The sequence below is a fragment of the Eptesicus fuscus genome, chromosome 14 (assembly GCF_027574615.1).
Source record: "Eptesicus fuscus isolate TK198812 chromosome 14, DD_ASM_mEF_20220401, whole genome shotgun sequence".
In the NCBI taxonomy this organism is placed as follows: domain Eukaryota; kingdom Metazoa; phylum Chordata; class Mammalia; order Chiroptera; family Vespertilionidae; genus Eptesicus; species Eptesicus fuscus.
In genome coordinates this window covers 13,914,830-13,932,276 of record NC_072486.1, presented here as the reverse complement: position 1 = coordinate 13,932,276, position 17,447 = coordinate 13,914,830, and the positions used below count along the sequence as shown (strand labels likewise).

The 17,447-nt window shown below is 45.6% G+C and overlaps 1 protein-coding gene across 1 annotated transcript in view; it reads right to left on the bottom strand.

Annotated features, from left to right (window-relative positions):
* RAPGEF5 (Rap guanine nucleotide exchange factor 5) overlaps positions 1 to 17,447 on the bottom strand; it is a 196,377-nt gene that overhangs the window by 126,329 nt on the left and 52,601 nt on the right. The window contains exon 6 of the mRNA XM_054726573.1: positions 5,457 to 5,523. Coding sequence (XP_054582548.1) covers positions 5,457 to 5,523 — 67 coding nt within the window. The remainder of the gene's footprint in view (positions 1 to 5,456; positions 5,524 to 17,447) is intronic.

Genomic DNA, 17,447 nt, shown 5'->3' with positions numbered 1-17,447 from the left:
CACAGGGTAGCTCTTAAGCCACGGGAAGAGCTGGAGCCAGGCTAAGGATTCCAAGCAGGAATTTTATGTTCCCGACAGATAAGAAATATAAGGTAACAAGATGTTCATGATCCTGTGGCAGCCAGACAGAAGTTAGTCATTCCCTGGGGGAGTAACTTACTTTTATTCTCTGAACAAACATGCTCGCTCAGGTCTGTGACAGGCGAAGAAAAGGGAGATTAACTACACCCCGTTTCTCCATTCCCCGGAAAGGAAGAGGCAGACAGCCAGGAAAAGGTGCATGTTTTAAAAAAAACATATTTCTATATGTGGTGAAAATCATCCCTGGGTTGTGCTCATCGTGTATTAAATGTGACAGATTCTCCCCACGTTGACTAACCTAAGATTATTTCTAGACCTTGCTACCTTGGCATACGGTCCAAGTTAAAGTAAGTCTCTAAAAGCCTAACTTTTTGAGATTCATCAAAACCCAAATCCCACGCTATTTCTGCTCGCTGAATCAGGACCAACTGGAAAGCTTCCGATTTGAAAAGCTGTCACTGTTATCTTCAGATACTACCGTTGAAAAAGAAATTCTCCAATGAATCAAATCCAACTTGCAGATTCATCGAGAAGTACAAACGACAGAAATCCTGGACACGTTGTATGCTTCCTGGGCCCAGAGAGGGTATAAATAGCATCCTGTGACAGACACAGCCTTCAAGAACACAGCTGACGTTTCAGGTGAAAGATCAGACACGGCAAAGAAGAGGGGCTTCAAATGGTTCGTGAAAGCAAACCCTGAGAACTGGCAATGTCAGAGGAAGGAGATGGCGGACAAGAGAGAAAATCTTGAAAAGTTGACGTCTTTGAGTTTCACAGCGTCATGCACTCAGCAAATCAGAACAACTGGTTGTTCAACAGACCCAGTTCCTTGTGCCTCGGGAACCACCATTTCCCAAGAGAACTGTAAGGAAAAGGCGACTAGGGAGAAAAATCAAAGGTCCAAGTTAAGGGCAGGCCTTAGTGAATGAAAGTGAAATCAGATCCATGTTATGGGTCAAGCAGGATTCCAAATGGTGTGTGTGGGGGGCGGTGTGTGTAGGGGGGGGCCGGGGGGGGGGGGGCAGTGAGAACAAGACCTTAACTAGAAGGAATGCTGGAATCATGAGAACAAGGTCACAGTAGACGTGAAAACTGAGAGTGTTACGTCACCATTTCTGGACACTGAGCAGGGAAAATGTTTCTGTGAAGTGGACACTATGCAGAGTTAGTAATAATCACCTCTCTGTTGTTTTCCTCCCAGAGAAACCCAGAAAGAAATCCCAAAGCAGGTTTCTTTTTTCCTAACACTTTCACCAAAACATGGCTTACTTGCTTCTTAGGGCTTCATTTGCTTCATTCGGTCTTCTAGAACTTACAGCAGGTACCTTCATTTATAATTTGGGTTTGATTGGCAAGTAAGATTTTTTAGCTCAGCGGAATTTCTCAGAGGACTGGTAATGCATCCAAAGACTCCATGAGAAGGAATTTAGAAAATGCCATTAAAAGCATTCAGAAGCTTGGATTCTACCTTCAAATGGGATGAACCGAAGAACATGAGTGAGGGGACAGAGCAGAAAGATGCTGAGAAACTGAAACAGATGAAAATTATAAACTAAATCTGTTCTGAGAAGCAATGGGAGGGTGTAAGAGTGTCTAGTTACATGGTCCTAAAGTACTGGAATTTGCTCTCATCCCCTTGACCTCTCTGCCAAATGGTGAACACTTGATTTGTAATTTTAAATCATCTCTCAAGATTTGGCCACAAACTCTACACCACCATCACCCCAACTTCGCATTATATTGTAGACACTCAACACTGTTTCCTTTCACCATCCAAATGATGGCTGATTTCACAGGACCAACCAGCACAAAGCACTACACCACATGCCCCCTAGTCTTTCATAAATGCCACTAATGTAACCATACCACCAAACAGGCATCTGACGCATGAAATTCACATCGTCGCCTAGCTCACATCAGCTCGGTGGTTTGCCAACTGAACAAAATCCACGAATTTTACTCAAGTCCAGATCAGATGTTTGTGTTTTCTTATCCCTACAATTTCCATCATGAAAATTTAGCCAAAAGAAAGAGAAATCGTTTAATAGCGATTGTTTGGGATGTTGCTTTTAAAGAAGCAAGAGACGGAAGTCTAGAATCAGTTTTTATCTCCTTTTAAAGATGTCTATGTTCCTATTTCCTGTCTTTGGATGCTTCCCAAGTACTCTCAGTTCTTCGCAATGCCTCAACGTTTAACATATCCCCTAAATTTACATCCTAGGAGTTATGGCTTTGAAAGCAACGCTTAATTCATTGTAAATTCTTCCCTATATTTTGTTTACCCTGCATTGCAATACAAATATGTAAAACATGTTGTCAATTCTGAGTACTCTTTTTGTCATGAACACTGGAGGGATGCATGGTTGAAAATAAAATCAGGCTCAGAACTTCAAGAGTGGGAACTGGGAGGCTATGTCGCCCAAGGGCCCTTCTCAGCCCACCAGCTTTATCAGACCAACAGAGACTCACAGTAAATGAAAAAGAGAAAGTGTTCAAGGTAGCAGAATTCGTAGGGTCAGAAGAAATTAGAAATGAAGCTGAGGTGCTAAGGCAGAAACTATATATAACAGAGAAACAGTTTCCAGATAATAATGTCCAGAGTGTTTCTGTAGACTTCCTATCATGGAAGGATTCTATTACGTCTGTCATTTTCCCGTGAGCTGAAAACTTCTTACAGAGTTTTATTGTTTAGGTTTGCGGACGTCAGGCACTTGGGAGGGTGGCTCTTTGCTGAAAACCACCAGAAACATGACCGGAACATTTATATTGGTCATGTTTGAAAAAATTCAACAACTGTAAATCTGGCTCAATTATAAAGACATTTTCACTGGTATTTCTAAACATGCACTATCTCCTCATGTTCCTTTACTATGAAAACTCACTTGTGTTTTCTTCCAGGGTAGAGTTTCAGGAATTTTTTTTTTTTTATGAACCTAAACTGGGACTAAGAAATAAACAATTGGGGTTTAAAGAATGCGGATTTTTTTTAAAAGACAGCCACCTACAGAACTCCCAAGTTTGAATAAAAAGAGATGACTGTAAAAGACAGTACAGTGAATGGTATTGCTGGGGAGAACATGACTGGGAAGTAGAGAAGTCTGCGTTTAGACCCTGGCTCTGTTCCATTCTAGATGGGTGATCTTGGGCAAATTATTTAACGTCACAAGCTTTCATATCTATGAAACAGATATCCCACCTATTTCCTAGTGCTGTGGTGGGTGCCATTTTAATGATTGTGCACACATGAGGCACTCTTCTTTGGTCCATATTTTAAACTGCTAGAAAAGGTTTCTAGAAAACGAAGCCATTGGATAAAGAATTTGTGTGAAGGATTGCTAGAGCTCTATCAAAGATGACATACGGAATGGCCCATGGGTTTGCAAGAAGATGCTCAACATCATTCATCGTCAGAGAAATGCAAATCAAAAGAACAATGAAATATCATCGCACATCTTGTTAGAATATCTATTATCAAAAAGACACGAAATAATACGTGTCTTGGCAAGGATGTGGAGAAAAGGGAACCCTTGGGCACTGCTGGTGGGGATGTAAACTGGTGCAACCACTATGGAAAACAGAATGGAGGCTCCTCAAGAAATGAAAAATAGAACTACTGTGTGATTCATCAATTCCACACCTAGATAATTTATCTGAAGAAAAGTAAAACACTAACTAGGAAAGATATCTGCATCCCCATGTTCACTGCAACATTATTTATAAGATATGTAAACAACCAAAGTGTACATCAGATAAATGGATAAAGAAAATGTGATTTTATATCTATACTAGAGGCCTGGTGCATGAAATTCATGCACGAGTAGGGTCCCTAGGCCTGGCCGCTGATCAGAGCCTATCGGGGCGAGTAGCCCAGTCCTGATCGGGAGGTTGGCACACTGTCCAGCAGGGGACAGCTCCTGTGTTGAGTGTCTGCCCCCTGGTGGCCAATGCGTGTCATAGCGACTGGTTGACCAGTTGTTCTGGTTGTTCAGTCGTAACGGTCGCTTAGGCTTTTATATATATATCTATCTATCTATATATCTATATATCTATATCTATATCTCCAGAAGCAGGGGTAGGCAAAATGGGTGAAGGGAGTCAAAGTACAACTTTCCAGTTATAAAATAAATAAGTCATGGGATGTACTGTACGGCATGGTAACTTTAGTGGATAATACCATATTGCATAGTTGAAACTTGCTAAGAGAATAAATCTTAAAAGTTCACATCACAAGAAAAAAAATTCTGTAACTATGTATAGTGACAGATGTCTGGACTTATTGTGGTGAACATTTCACAATATATACGAATATTGAATCATTATGTTGAAACGAATATAATGATGTGTGTCAATTATACTTCAATATGAAAGATAAATGGTAGGGAGAGGGATGGGGTGGTAGAATAGGGCATAGAAGGAATAAATGGTGATGAAAAAATAAAATAAAATAAAAACATATATAAATAAATAAAAGTAAGCTGCAAAGGTCATGCTAAATAGTTTTTCTTAATATGCTGTCAAAATTCCATTTCACGTGAAGCTTTATACCACCGATCACTGTATTTAGTCAAAAATTACTTTTCTAAGCTATGTTTAAGAAGAGTAAGAAAGGCTACTTCTAACTTTTAAGCTATGCTCAGACACCAACCTGGTGTGTGAAACTGTACAAGATCAGTTTCAACCACATACATAACCTAATCCAGCATGATTTTCAGCAATTCCAATAATAACTTCCAATAATAAAGTTAAAGCAGAATTAAAGAAGCTTTGGTAAGGCTAGAAAGCCAAGCCAGTGGATGAAGATTCTGTGCGGAGGATTGCTAGAGCCCTTCAAACCTGCAGCCCCATGGCCAGTGACCACGCTAGCTTTTTCTATGAAGGTGGGCATAAACCTTCTATGTAAACACTAGTTAGTGTTTTAATTTTCTTCAACCAACAAGGCAATTACCAATTCTGATTCTTGGCCTTAAAAAACACAATGAAAACGTTCCATTCTCGTACATTAAAAACCAATAATCTGGCCTTTTGTTGGCTGAGGAAATTTTTTTTTTTCCCCTAATGAAACAGTCTTTTCTCCTTCGTGCAGCAGGTCACAACTTCCCCTAGATTAGGTCATGCTTTATTTAAAAAAATCAGATTTTATGCCTCCACGGAGGTGCCAGGAATTTTCCACCAGGAATATCTATGGTCTTGCTGGACAGGCTGCACCAAGTAGAGCGAGTCCATGACGGGGCCTCCTTTCGCTTTGACTGGGGCCTCCAACAATGATGAGCAGCACAGGGCAGGTGTCCCTACATCACTGCCAAATGCCTCCCTTCCAAAACCCTGGATTCACTATTTCCGCACCCCTCAGAAGGGAACGTGTGTGGCCTTACCGCAGACGTTAGACGCGCAAGAATTTCATCACTGCTTTCTTCCGAGTCTTCGATTTTCCGATGAGACCTTTGAAAAACAAAGAGCGAATTACCCTTCAGCTCTGGTTACTCAAATTTATCTACCAAGTTATGGGGAATAAGATGGCATTCCCACTGTTTAATACACGATTGTCTAATGATTCTTGTTTAATATATTAGTGAAAGTCCCCAAGCAGATAACATGGTGTGAGTGGTGCCGTGGGAACTCAGTTCTGTTGCAGCCCAAATGTCCCTTCAAATTCAGTCAGCAAGAACCTCTTCACAAAACACCAGCTAAATCCTGAAGATGGAGTGCTGTTCTACAAATGATTTCACTACACAATCCTGGCACACTGGTATTTACAGATACGGGCATACACAAAGCATAAGTGGCTGTGACTATGTGCTGGTTAAGCACTAACATTCCCTCTAGACTAAATGAAATCCAGATTTTGAAAATGTGAATCATGAATTTTCCACTACATCTGAGTCCCAGCCAAAACAGATGTATTCTGAAATGGTCTATTATAGACCTAACACTATGATAGGATTTATGTGGAAAACAATAGTAGAAGAAGCCCTTTGTTCTTTTTTAAGAGAGACAGCTCAGTTGAGAAGCCAAAAAAAAAAAAAAAGTATATGCATATGTTGAATCACTACAGAGACATCTATTACACAGTATAAGATCAGTTTGCTTAGGAAAATCACCTTTCTAATGTAATTCACGAAAAAATGTTCACTGCACAAATGCATGTACTAACGTATAAAATGATCTACTTTTTAAAACAAATCTTATAGAGCTGCATTCTTTTTCTTGGTTTGGTGAAAGAAAAAAATTAACTAATGCCAGTGAATATATAAATTGTCTCCTTGGTCCATATTTCCACAAGCAACCCCTTCTCCCCTGTGGACCTGGAGGGGTGTGGTAACTGCCCTTCGGAGTGGCGTTATCAGGATGGCAGTCCAGTGATTGATTTCAACCGCGCTAACGACAGTGGGCCGGCTGGGGTGCTAGCTGGAGGGGCAGGAGGGTGGCTCCCAGCTCACAGGGGAGCTAAGAAGCTCTTTAAGGAAAGAAACGCTGGTCAGATCAATTCTGACATTGGCTTCCTGTTCTGTACATGTTATTAAACCTTTTTATAGAAAACAAGCCATACCCTTTCAGAGCAGTGAGTTACAAACTACTCCCTTTGTAAGAACTGCATGATGCAGGTGTGAAACAGTGCGGGTGTTGTCCGATAGCTTAATTCCTTATGCAGCAAAGTGTTTGAAACATTACCTAATGACCTACCCAATAAAAACAGTGGGAACTGAGCATGATAATTTTTTTTTTTTTTTTAATTTTATTTTAAATTTCTTTATTGATTAAGGTGTCACTTATTTGTCCTCATCCCCCCATTCCCATCCCACCCCTCTCCCCACGCATGCCCCAATCCCCTGTTGAACTTAACCGTTGGATAGGCTTATATGCATGCATACAGGTCCTTTGGTTGAACTCTCCCCCTCCCCCCCGCCCTCCCCCTACCCTCCCCTATCCTCCCTCTGAGGCCCGATAGTCCGATCGATGCCTCCTTGCTTCTGGTTCTGTTCTTGTTCCTCAGTCTATGTTGTTCATCATTTCCCCTAGATGAGCGAGATCATATGTCACTAGATATATACTAATAAGAACTGAATGTGAGACGAGCAATAATAGTTATGCTGACAGGCAAATGAATCAATCTGTAGCGAGCTTCCCCCTGGACCAACAGTTCTTTTGAGACCCAATTTCAATGTCCAGTAGTTCCTTATGTGTACATGTCAGCACTGACCCCTCAGCTCTGGATGGTGGACAAATGGTGGTAATGGAGGTCCGACTCCCTCTGGTTTGGTCTCGGCCGAACCCAGGGGCACGGCGTCACCCGGACTAAGGGGCACGTGGCCTCACCCATACCCAAGGGGCGCGTGGTCTCACCCGGGCCTGGGACCCAGCCTCACCCGGATGGATCCAGGGGCGCACGGCCTCTCCCGGACCCAGGATCTGGCTTCACCCGTACCCAGGGACGCTTGGCCTCTCCCAGACCCAGGGGCACGTGGCCTCACCCGGGCTTAGTTGCACAAGGCCTCACCTGGTTCCAGGGACACATGGTCTCTCCCGGACCCAGGGACGCTTGGCCTCTCCCAGACCCAGGGCCACTTGGGCTCACCCGGGCCTAGGTGTACGAGGCCTCACCCGGATCCAGGGACACATGGTCTCACCCGGACCCAGGGACGCTTGGCCTCTCCCAGACCCAGGGCCACTTGGGCTCACCCGGGCCTAGGTGCACGAGGCCTCATCCGGATCCAGGGACACATGGTCTCACCCGGACCCAGGGACGCTTGGCCTCTCCCAGACCCAGGGGCACGTGGCCTCACCCGGGCCTAGGTGCACGAGGCCTCATCCGGATCCAGGGACACATGGTCGCACCCGGACCCAGGGACGCTTGGCCTCTCCCAGACCCAGGGCCACTTGGGCTCACCCGGGCCTAGGTGTACGAGGCCTCACCCGGATCCAGGGACACATGGTCTCACCCGGACCCAGGGACGCTTGGCCTCTCCCAGACCCAGGGCCACTTGGGCTCACCCGGGCCTAGGTGCACGAGGCCTCATCCGGATCCAGGGACACATGGTCTCACCCGGACCCAGGGACGCTTGGCCTCTCCCAGACCCAGGGCCACTAGGGCTCACCCGGGCCTAGGTGCACGAGGCCTCACCCGGATCCAGGGACACATGGTCTCACCCGGACCCAGGGACGCTTGGCCTCTCCCAGACCCAGGGCCACTTGGGCTCACCCGGGCCTAGGTGCACGAGGCCTCACCCGGATCCTGGGACACATGGTCTCACCCGGACCCAGGGACGCTTGGCCTCTCCCAGACCCAGGGCCACTTGGGCTCACCCGGGCCTAGGTGCACGAGGCCTCTCCCGGATCCAGGGACACATGGTCTCACCCGGATTCAGGGACGCTTGGCCTCTCCCAGACCCAGGGCCACTTGGGCTCACCCGGGCCTAGGTGCACGAGGCCTCACCCGGATCCAGGGACACATGGTCTCACCCGGACCCAGAGACGCTTGGCCTCTCCCAGACCCAGGGCCACTTGGGCTCACCCGGGCCTAGGTGCATGAGGCCTCACCCGGATCCTGGGACACATGGTCTCACCCGGACCCAGGGACGCTTGGCCTCTCCCAGACCCAGGGCCACTTGGGCTCACCCGGGCCTAGGTGCACGAGCTGAGCATGATAATTTACCATATTCCCCAAAAAGCAAGTTACATTGATGATGAATATTTCAAACAATGAGTTTTATTATTAAAGTTATCTATTCACAAGGTTTCCCTGCCCGGGCAGTATGGCTCAGTGGTTGAGAGTCGATCCAGAAACCAGGAGGTCACAGTTCAATTCCCAGTCAGGGCACATGCCTGGGTTTTGGGCTCAATCCCCAGTACGGGGGCATGCAGGAGGCAGCTGATCAATGATTCTCTCTCATCATTGATGTTTCTATCTCTCCCTCTTCCCTTCCTCTCTCTCTGAAATAAATAAAAGCATTAAAAAAAAAAAAAAAGGTTTTCCTATACATGAAGTTATACGAAGGAGAGATTTGCAACCTTTTATAACCTCAGCCGCCAAACCAAATTTATATGATTAAGTTGAGGTGACTGACAGATCTGTCAGGAAATGAAGCACCAAACGCACCGAGACACCAGGGCACATCCCAAGGGCTTCGATGCTCCGTCTGGGTCCACAGAGAGGCGCGGCTGGTCACGCTGTCCCCTGCTTTTCAGACCCTGCAGACACCTGGGTTAGTGGATGGATGAGGTATTTCGCACCACAGATTCTGTCATGAATGTCACTTCAACCAACTTCTGAGAGAAACTCAGAATTCCAAGGGAAGCCCTTGGGTTTGTGACTGATAATGACTATTTCATGAGTGATGGCTAAGCAATTGCTGGTTCAGTGGCATATAATTTAGTCCCTGTTCAGAAGCAAAACTATCTGTCATCCTTCTTCCAGCACAAAACATGCCTTGGCTCAAGCGTTTCTAAAGGAAATGCGCCGGAGGAAAGCCGGGTAATGCTCTCCGGAGAGCTGTCCGCAGCCCATGTCCCACGTTTATCACCTCAATCAGCACAGTTTTTGCCCGGACCTCCCAAATCTTCCTCCGGCCTCCAGCTCCCCTTGCTTTTCCATCTGCCTTCAATGTGGCTCTCAGTGGCAATTTCAGGAATTTTTACCCACGTGGGGAATCTTTAGGCTCCTGGAACTCAGCATAACTTACACTGAACTCCTCTTCCTCCTGCCCGCGCCCCTCACAGCTCAGCTCCATGGTCGCCCTGTGGCCATCCCCTTCCTCCCGCCTCGCCAGACACCAGACTCTCTCACTTCCCTTCCTCAGGCTCTGCTTTCCTTCAGTCCCTCACGGTCACGGTCAAGCCTCACGGACGGTTGAGGCCTGCACCTTCTCCTGCACAAATTATTGTAACCACCTGATCAACTTCTTATTCTCTGGCTTCTCCCCTGGTGCTCAATCTCCTGCAGACACAAGGGTTACCTCTCTAAGACCCAGATCTCGTCCTGCTGTTCTCCAGACTCCAAACGGCCTGCTGAGAGCTGGAGAATTCAGAAACACCCTTTCTTTCCTGCTAATGTGCCCCCTGCCCCGGGCACGAGCAGGCACCTGCGTCTCACCAGGTGGGAAGGAGAGTCTTGGGAGCAGAACTGGTGGGAATGGGCAAACAGTAGGAGTCTGAAAAGGGCAAAGGAAGAGAGAAGGCTAACCCTCAACCACTTGTCTTCCTCACCACTTGGGTCCCGCCTCGGCTCGATGCCAAAATGCCCGGAAATACCAGACTGTCTTTCCCCAGCAAATGTGTTTTCATAAGATGTAGGTGAATTCTGATTATTTTATGTATGTAAATACACATCCGTGCAGTCCAGTGAAGACAACGTTGTCATAGATCAGATCAAAATAGATCATGGAACAGGTGGGGCAAGGGAGAGTAAAGCAAAGAATCAATTGCAATTCTTGCATATTTCCCACGCATTGCTCAGTGGACAAGAGAGGAAGAGAGAAGTTCCGAGAGTGGCTAGGGAAGGGAAGCACAGAAACCCGGGCTGGAATCCCCAGGTACCGGCAGCGACAAGTTGACTTTAAGACAGAAGAGGAGTGACCCCAGGAAGAAAGACCCATCCCTGAGGGTCGGTGTCAGCAGGAAGCTCCCACCCAGTGGGCACCCCCCTTTAAGCATGTTCGTGGTTGCTTCTCAGTGTCTCTGCTTAACAACAGCCCAAGCCGGAACCCAAGTCCTAGTGCTGCGGGCTGACGTCTTTGTAAGTTGGAGAGGTTAATATCTGAGGGTAGCTGAGAGGACACAGGAGTGGCAAAAGCCCTTGGTCCTCTGCCCTGGTCCCCCTAACTATCAAACTGGATATAGTATCATTCTACCCAGCTCCCACCAGAAACAAACAAAAATCCCCCCCTCCCCACAGTCTTCCCTGACCTTAACTAAGAGCAAGTCCATCCTCCCAGTTGCTACTCAGCCTTGGTTTTCTCTCCCTTCCCCCCAAGCACAGCCACCCACCCACAATCCACATTGCATCCATCCTGGATCCTACTGGCTTCCAGTGTATCTTATTTGACCACTTCTTACCACCTCTGCTACCACTGTGGTCCAGCCACAGAATCTCTAACTTGGACCCAGGGGCCAGGGTGGACTTATTAATATGCAAGTGAGATCATGCCCCTCCTTTGCTCAGAATCCTCAAATGACTCTCCATCTCCTTCTGCATAAAATCAAAGTCTTTACGAAGCCCTTGGGATCTGGCCTCCCGGTGGTTTTCTCCTCCCTCCCTCTCTTATCTCCCCCAGCCACACTTGCTTTGTTTTCGATGCTTCTGCCTTGAGCCTCTGCACCGGCTGTCCTCTCCACCTGAAACGCCTTCCTCAGATACCCACATCCCTCAGATAGCCACATTGCTCCTCTCCTGACATCCTTCAAGTCTCTGACAACTTCCCAGAGAAGCCTTCCCTGACCCATAGCCCTCATTTCCCACTTTATTTTTCTTCATAATGGTTTCCACCTTTAGCCAACATAGATCTGTTCATTTGTGAAATTCTATCCTCTCCTACTAGACTGTAGGCTCTGTGGGAGCAGAGATTTCTGTTTTGTTCATTGTTGCATTCCCAACACTTAGAACACAAACTGGTGTGAGAGACATTCAATCACTATTTGTTGAAGACAGGGTGGGGCAAATGTAGGTTTACAGCTGTGGGTACACGAAACACAGAATTTGTCCTTGGATTATTATTGATTGCATTATTTTCCACATGAACAACTGTAGACCTACTTTTGCCCCACCCTGCATATTTACTGAGTACCTTAAACTTCAAGGAATGCTCTGCTATGAACTACCATCACCGGAGTATTGCTCACAAGATATTAACTATTTACCTAATCAAGTCAACTGAAGGACCCTGCTTATACTCAAGAACTATTCCCTCTGGTTATTCATACATTCTCCTGTCTCCCTGCAGCAGATCTTCCTTTGAATGACCTTTTTGTCACTAAAATCCAACAAGATTGACTCTCTTATACCTAATACCAAAGATCTGTAACTTTGAAAATATATTAAATAACAGCAGCATAATTACCACCCCCACCACCTGATCTTTTTCTAGGAAATAATCAGCACAGACTTAATGTCAGTACCCTACCTAGGCAACTGTTAGACAATCATTTACGCAATTCATAATGTAAAGAAAAGAAGCAGAAGCTCCCCAGCCAAGAACGTCTGCGGTAGGAGGCAGCACACAGGAACCGTGATCTGGGCAATAGTTCCATACCAGCCAGTCCCAGCAGCATCTCCAGCAACTTGGACTTAACTGGCTTCCCTGCAGAGGTTCCCAGAATTCTCTTTGTGAAAACGTCTTCATGAAAATTAGTATAATGGGTTTGAGATTATGATTCCAATGAAGTTTTCACAAAGAAAACTTACTGTAATTCTATCCATGGGCTAGAACATTCTTTAATCAAAACATTTGTGCCTCAAAATTCAAGGTGGGTTTGATTTCCTGGTATTCCACGGTGGAAGGTTGGAAGCATTTTCTTAGAGAAATATTATTATCACTTTACCTTTGTATGTGATCTAATTTTTTAAATTCACTAGTTCTGTCTATGTCTCAATATTGAATAGCATATGTGGGCTGCCAAGGGCTACCACAACATATATAACATTGTTCCTACAGAAAAAAAAATGTGTTAACTGCATCCCAACAACCACAAAATAGACAAACATTTGGAGTCAAGTTCTTCAGGAGATAGAGACTGTGCATAACTGGCACATGCCAATCCCGCTGAGCTGTCACTCATGCCCTTCCAGGCCTGCTGAGCCAGCACTGCTGGGCATGGCGATGCTGCTGGGGCTGCAGGTGACAGACACGTCTAACAATATGAAATGTGGCCTCCGTCAGCTTTGATGTAAAATGCTCCTACTGCCATCTCAGGGGCTTTCATTTGTTTCTGAGTGTGCCTTACAGACATACTACACATTAACCCGTGGGTTAAACAGAGATATTCTGGACTGGGACTGATGAGGGTGGGTAACACACCTGTCTTCCAACCGGAATTCTTACAGAAAAGAGGCTGTCAGACAGGCCTGTCCACTACCTCCCACTGAAACCCCCCACAGCCAGGCCGATGTTGACCTTCCTGGTCTGTTTGGTTTGAAGGAACTTGAGAGAAACATGATTTTTAGGATGGACTTCAGACTACTCCTGCTAGGGGCTAATGAAATTCCAGGACACCGACACTGTTAGAACCAAGATAGGAATCTTTCAAACATGATCCCAGGACAAACAGGAGATATAGAGCACACAAATATGTGGGGGGGAAATCATAATATGCAGTAGATTTAGCAAAATCTATCTTTAGGATACTCTGCACCACAAGTGAGAGCCACTTAGCCCGATCTGTGATTGTCAGAGGTGTCTTGGGAGAAGTGACATCCATGGTGAGTTTCTGATGGATAAGGATCGCCCCGGAACTGCGGCAGGGTGACCCGGATATGCAAGTGGGAAAATGGCAAGCGCTAAAGCCAAGGCCAGCCCAGTCGGGCTCCATCTGTTATTGCTAAAGAATCTGGGTTTTAGGCTGAGAGCCATGAACTTTGGCTATAAAGCAAAGGAGATGGATGAAGAAGTAGCTAGAAGACATAAAACCAAAGGTGGGTTTGATTTCTTGTTATTATGATTGAGAGAACCATTTGGTTACTGAAGGATAAGAGCCAACAAAGAGAGAGAGCGAGGAAGCCGGGAAGTAGAACGAGTCTTGAGCAGGAGGAGGGCTCCTGCACCAAGCTGAGAAGGAAGTGGCGCAATTCACATTCTCCTGGGACAACCCAGAATCCATTTCACACCTGCTGACTGTCAGGCAAGGAAAGGTATTCTGGGACTTTTTCTTTCAGAAACACTTCCTGGGCCAGATATGAGCACTTTCTTTCTAAGAAATCATTGCCAGCAAGTCCTCAAGAGAACACTCCTCAAGGAGCGCAGACTCGATCTCTACCACATCCAATACCTACTGACCCCAAGTGGGTGAGAAGGGCGTCAGACCCAGCACTCAAGTACTGTCCAACTGTGCCCTCCCATAACACCTACATTCTGGACAGGCCTGCTTTTCTTAATAAAGCAAATGCTATGACAAAAGGAAAAACTGGGGTGGTAGGAAAATGAGAATTGGATTTTTTCTTGAAGTGTTCAATATGATGAATATAAACACCTCTTAAACCTTCTTAAGGGAAGATACTTCTTCATAGCATCAGGCTACTAGTTATGCTTCTAAAGGGAAGTTCTCCATCAGTAGTAAATTGTGAATGTGACAGGTTTCATTAGAGTCCGGGGTATATAGTTACACATTCATCTAAAACTGAATAAAATTAGTTATTACTGATATCTCCTTTGTATATTTTACATTGAGGATTTTAGCATCAACCCTGGATATTTAAACAGCTGCAATTCAAAAGCTAGCACAACCGGGCCTAAAAGTTGAATTTTTATTAAAATTCCTGTACTACTCTTAAACACTGACGCACTCTGACGAAGATAAGCGATCTGTTACCACACCTGCAATAAGCCTTGCATGTAAACAATGGAAATTTGGGAGGATTTAGCCTTTTCTTGGGAGAAGGGGTGATGAGTAATAGCAAAGATTAACGTCAGCTGACTTCAGAGTCATTTTTATAAACAATTTCAAGTGATAAATGGACATTTTCTTCACCTTTGATCCCAACACAAAACTTATGCCAAATTCCATCATGAAAAACATTTTTGCGAAACACTAAAAAAAAAATGTTTGTTTACTCGTGCGTATTTCCTCCTGTTCAAAGACCATAAAATGAAGATCTAATTAGGAAAGTCAAAACTACAAAGGGTAGGTTTGGGATGTACCAATGGCCCACTCGAGGTTGATCTCCTCCATTAGGAAGGGTTAATCCAGCACCATTTCCTACATGAAGGATGCTGATGGATTTCTCATGTTGTTTCTACCTGTCAGGTGGACATGGAACAGTTAGGGAAGATAAGGAGGATGAAGGGAGCAGAGGTGACAGGACAGTGGGAGGTGCCAGTGTATAGAGGGTGCTAAGCGGACACAGGCACATAAATTTGGAGGCCATCATTGTGGAGTTGATATCAAATACAAGACTGGGTGAGGGCACATCCAGATGAGAGAGAAAAAGTCTGAAGAATGAGCTCTGGGACACTCCCTGCTTAGCGGTCAATGTTTCCAAATGTAGGTGTTATTATTAACAGTGAGGTACAGTGAGGCCAATGACCAGGAGGCAGCTGCCATTGGAAAGACAGGTCAGTTTGGGAAGAATTAACATCCTAATAATATTGAGTCCTCCAATCTATGAACGTGGATGCATCCTCTACTTCTTTGTCTTATTTCATTGGGCTTTTGAAATATTTGGCAGGCATCTTTTGCACACACTTTCTTACATTTACACCTAAGTAATTCATAGTGGTTTTTTGTCCTAATACACAGACATATAATTGAATTTTGCACATTGACCTTGTATCCTGTGACTGTGCTAAATCCACTTATTAATTCTGGTAAGTTTTTTGTAGACTCTAGGGGATTGTCTATGTATATAATTGTGTTATCTGCAAAGATAGACAGCTTTAGTTTTTTCTTCTCATCTGTATACCTTTTACTTCTTTTTCTTGCTTATTGCACTGGCCAGTACTGGAAGGAAGTGATAAGAAGAGATGTATTAGTCTTGTTCCCAATCTTAATAGGGAAAGACAATTTTTTCTCATTAAGCATCATGTAAATGACAGATTTTATCAGGTTGAGGAAGTTGCCTTATATTCCTAGCTATCTGAGAATATTTTGATCATGAATGAATTTTGATTTTTCTCAAAAGCATTGTCTGCATTTATGGAGTTTATCATATAAGTTTTATTCTTAGACTGTGAAAACAGTGAATTGCATTGATTTTTGAATGCTGAACCATCCTTGTATTTTTGGGATAAACTGCCCTTTTTCATGATGTATGATCATCTTCACACATTGCTGGATTCTATTTACTAATATTTGTTGAGAAAGATTTTTGTGCTTATATGCATGAGTTGTATTGGTCTGTTTTCTTTTTCTGAAAACATTGTTGTCCCTGCCAGGGCAGCTTGGGCAAAACGACTAAGTCAGTTGCTCTCCATTTGTCAAGTAGCGGAACTCCTTGAACATAGAAAGAGATCATAGACCGGAAACTCTGCATGTCGATTAAGCAGATACAAGACAAAAATGTTACTGTGAATTCAAATAACAAATCATTTTATTTCTTCCAGCAGGACCCATATATAGTTAAGTCATTCTCTTTAGTCAATGTAAAGGTAATGCGTGGCTTCCCTGTGGATTTGCAGACCCTGAAATCAATCTGAGCCTTGCTTCCCCGCCTCTTAAAGCTGAGCTCTGCTGGGTGAGCCCCCTGCCCCTGTCACACCACGCACCTTGCACTGCCTCAACATGCCACCCGTCTTCCCAGCCTCCTGCCCACACTGCTCCCTCCGCCTCAATGCCCTTCTGCTTCTCCGTCTAGAGCATGGAATCGTGAATGCCAGAAATCCGCCTCAACCCACTGGGTCAAGCGTCCCCTAGAGTCAGTTAGTGAGGGGTCTGAACGCTAGCACACAGCACACGCATCAATTAAGTGCACTGCTCCAGCGCAGTAACAACAATGAACGGGAAGGATTTCTTAAAACGCAGCTAGAATCAGGCAAAGCCAGCTTGGGAGGCAATGAGAGGGGCTGTCTCGGCAGAGGCCGAGCGGCTGGATGCGAGGTCTGTGGAAGCTCCCGCTCAGGAGCAGGAGCAACGCCAGCGGGCACCCAGAGGGCAGACCAGCCAGGCAGGACCCCAGGCACGGGGCAATCCAGGACAGAAAGACCCACTGACACCAGCCTCAGGCTCGACGGCAGGGGCAGCAGAGCACCCCAGGGTCACTCAGGGCTCACTAGGGAACTGGCTGCCCACCCACGAGGCAGCACCAGCGAGGAGGGGAGGGGGCCCACCCTCCACCCTGACACGAGAGCCTCCTCTCGGGGTCCAGGGCCCACGCCACTCACCGTACGCCCACTGAGGAGCCGGGGAGGGCGCGGAGAGGCCGTCTTTTCAGCACCGTATGCTAACAGCTAACTACAGGGACCTTTAAATGCACTTGAGCAGGATGACTTTACTGAGCAGATTAACAATACGGGCTTCTTTTCCTTCGGTCTGGCTGACCATCAGGATGCAGGCTTATTGGGGAGCAGACTGCTCGGAGAAAACCGAAGAAGCTACATTCTTCTTTATATGTGTCTGAGCGTGGCGTGAGTCTGATTTTAGCAATCCTCTACAGCTCTTTTAAAAACGGCACCAATGCTGACTGTCCTGTAATTGGTAGAGTTTAGTTTGATGTACTAGTATCA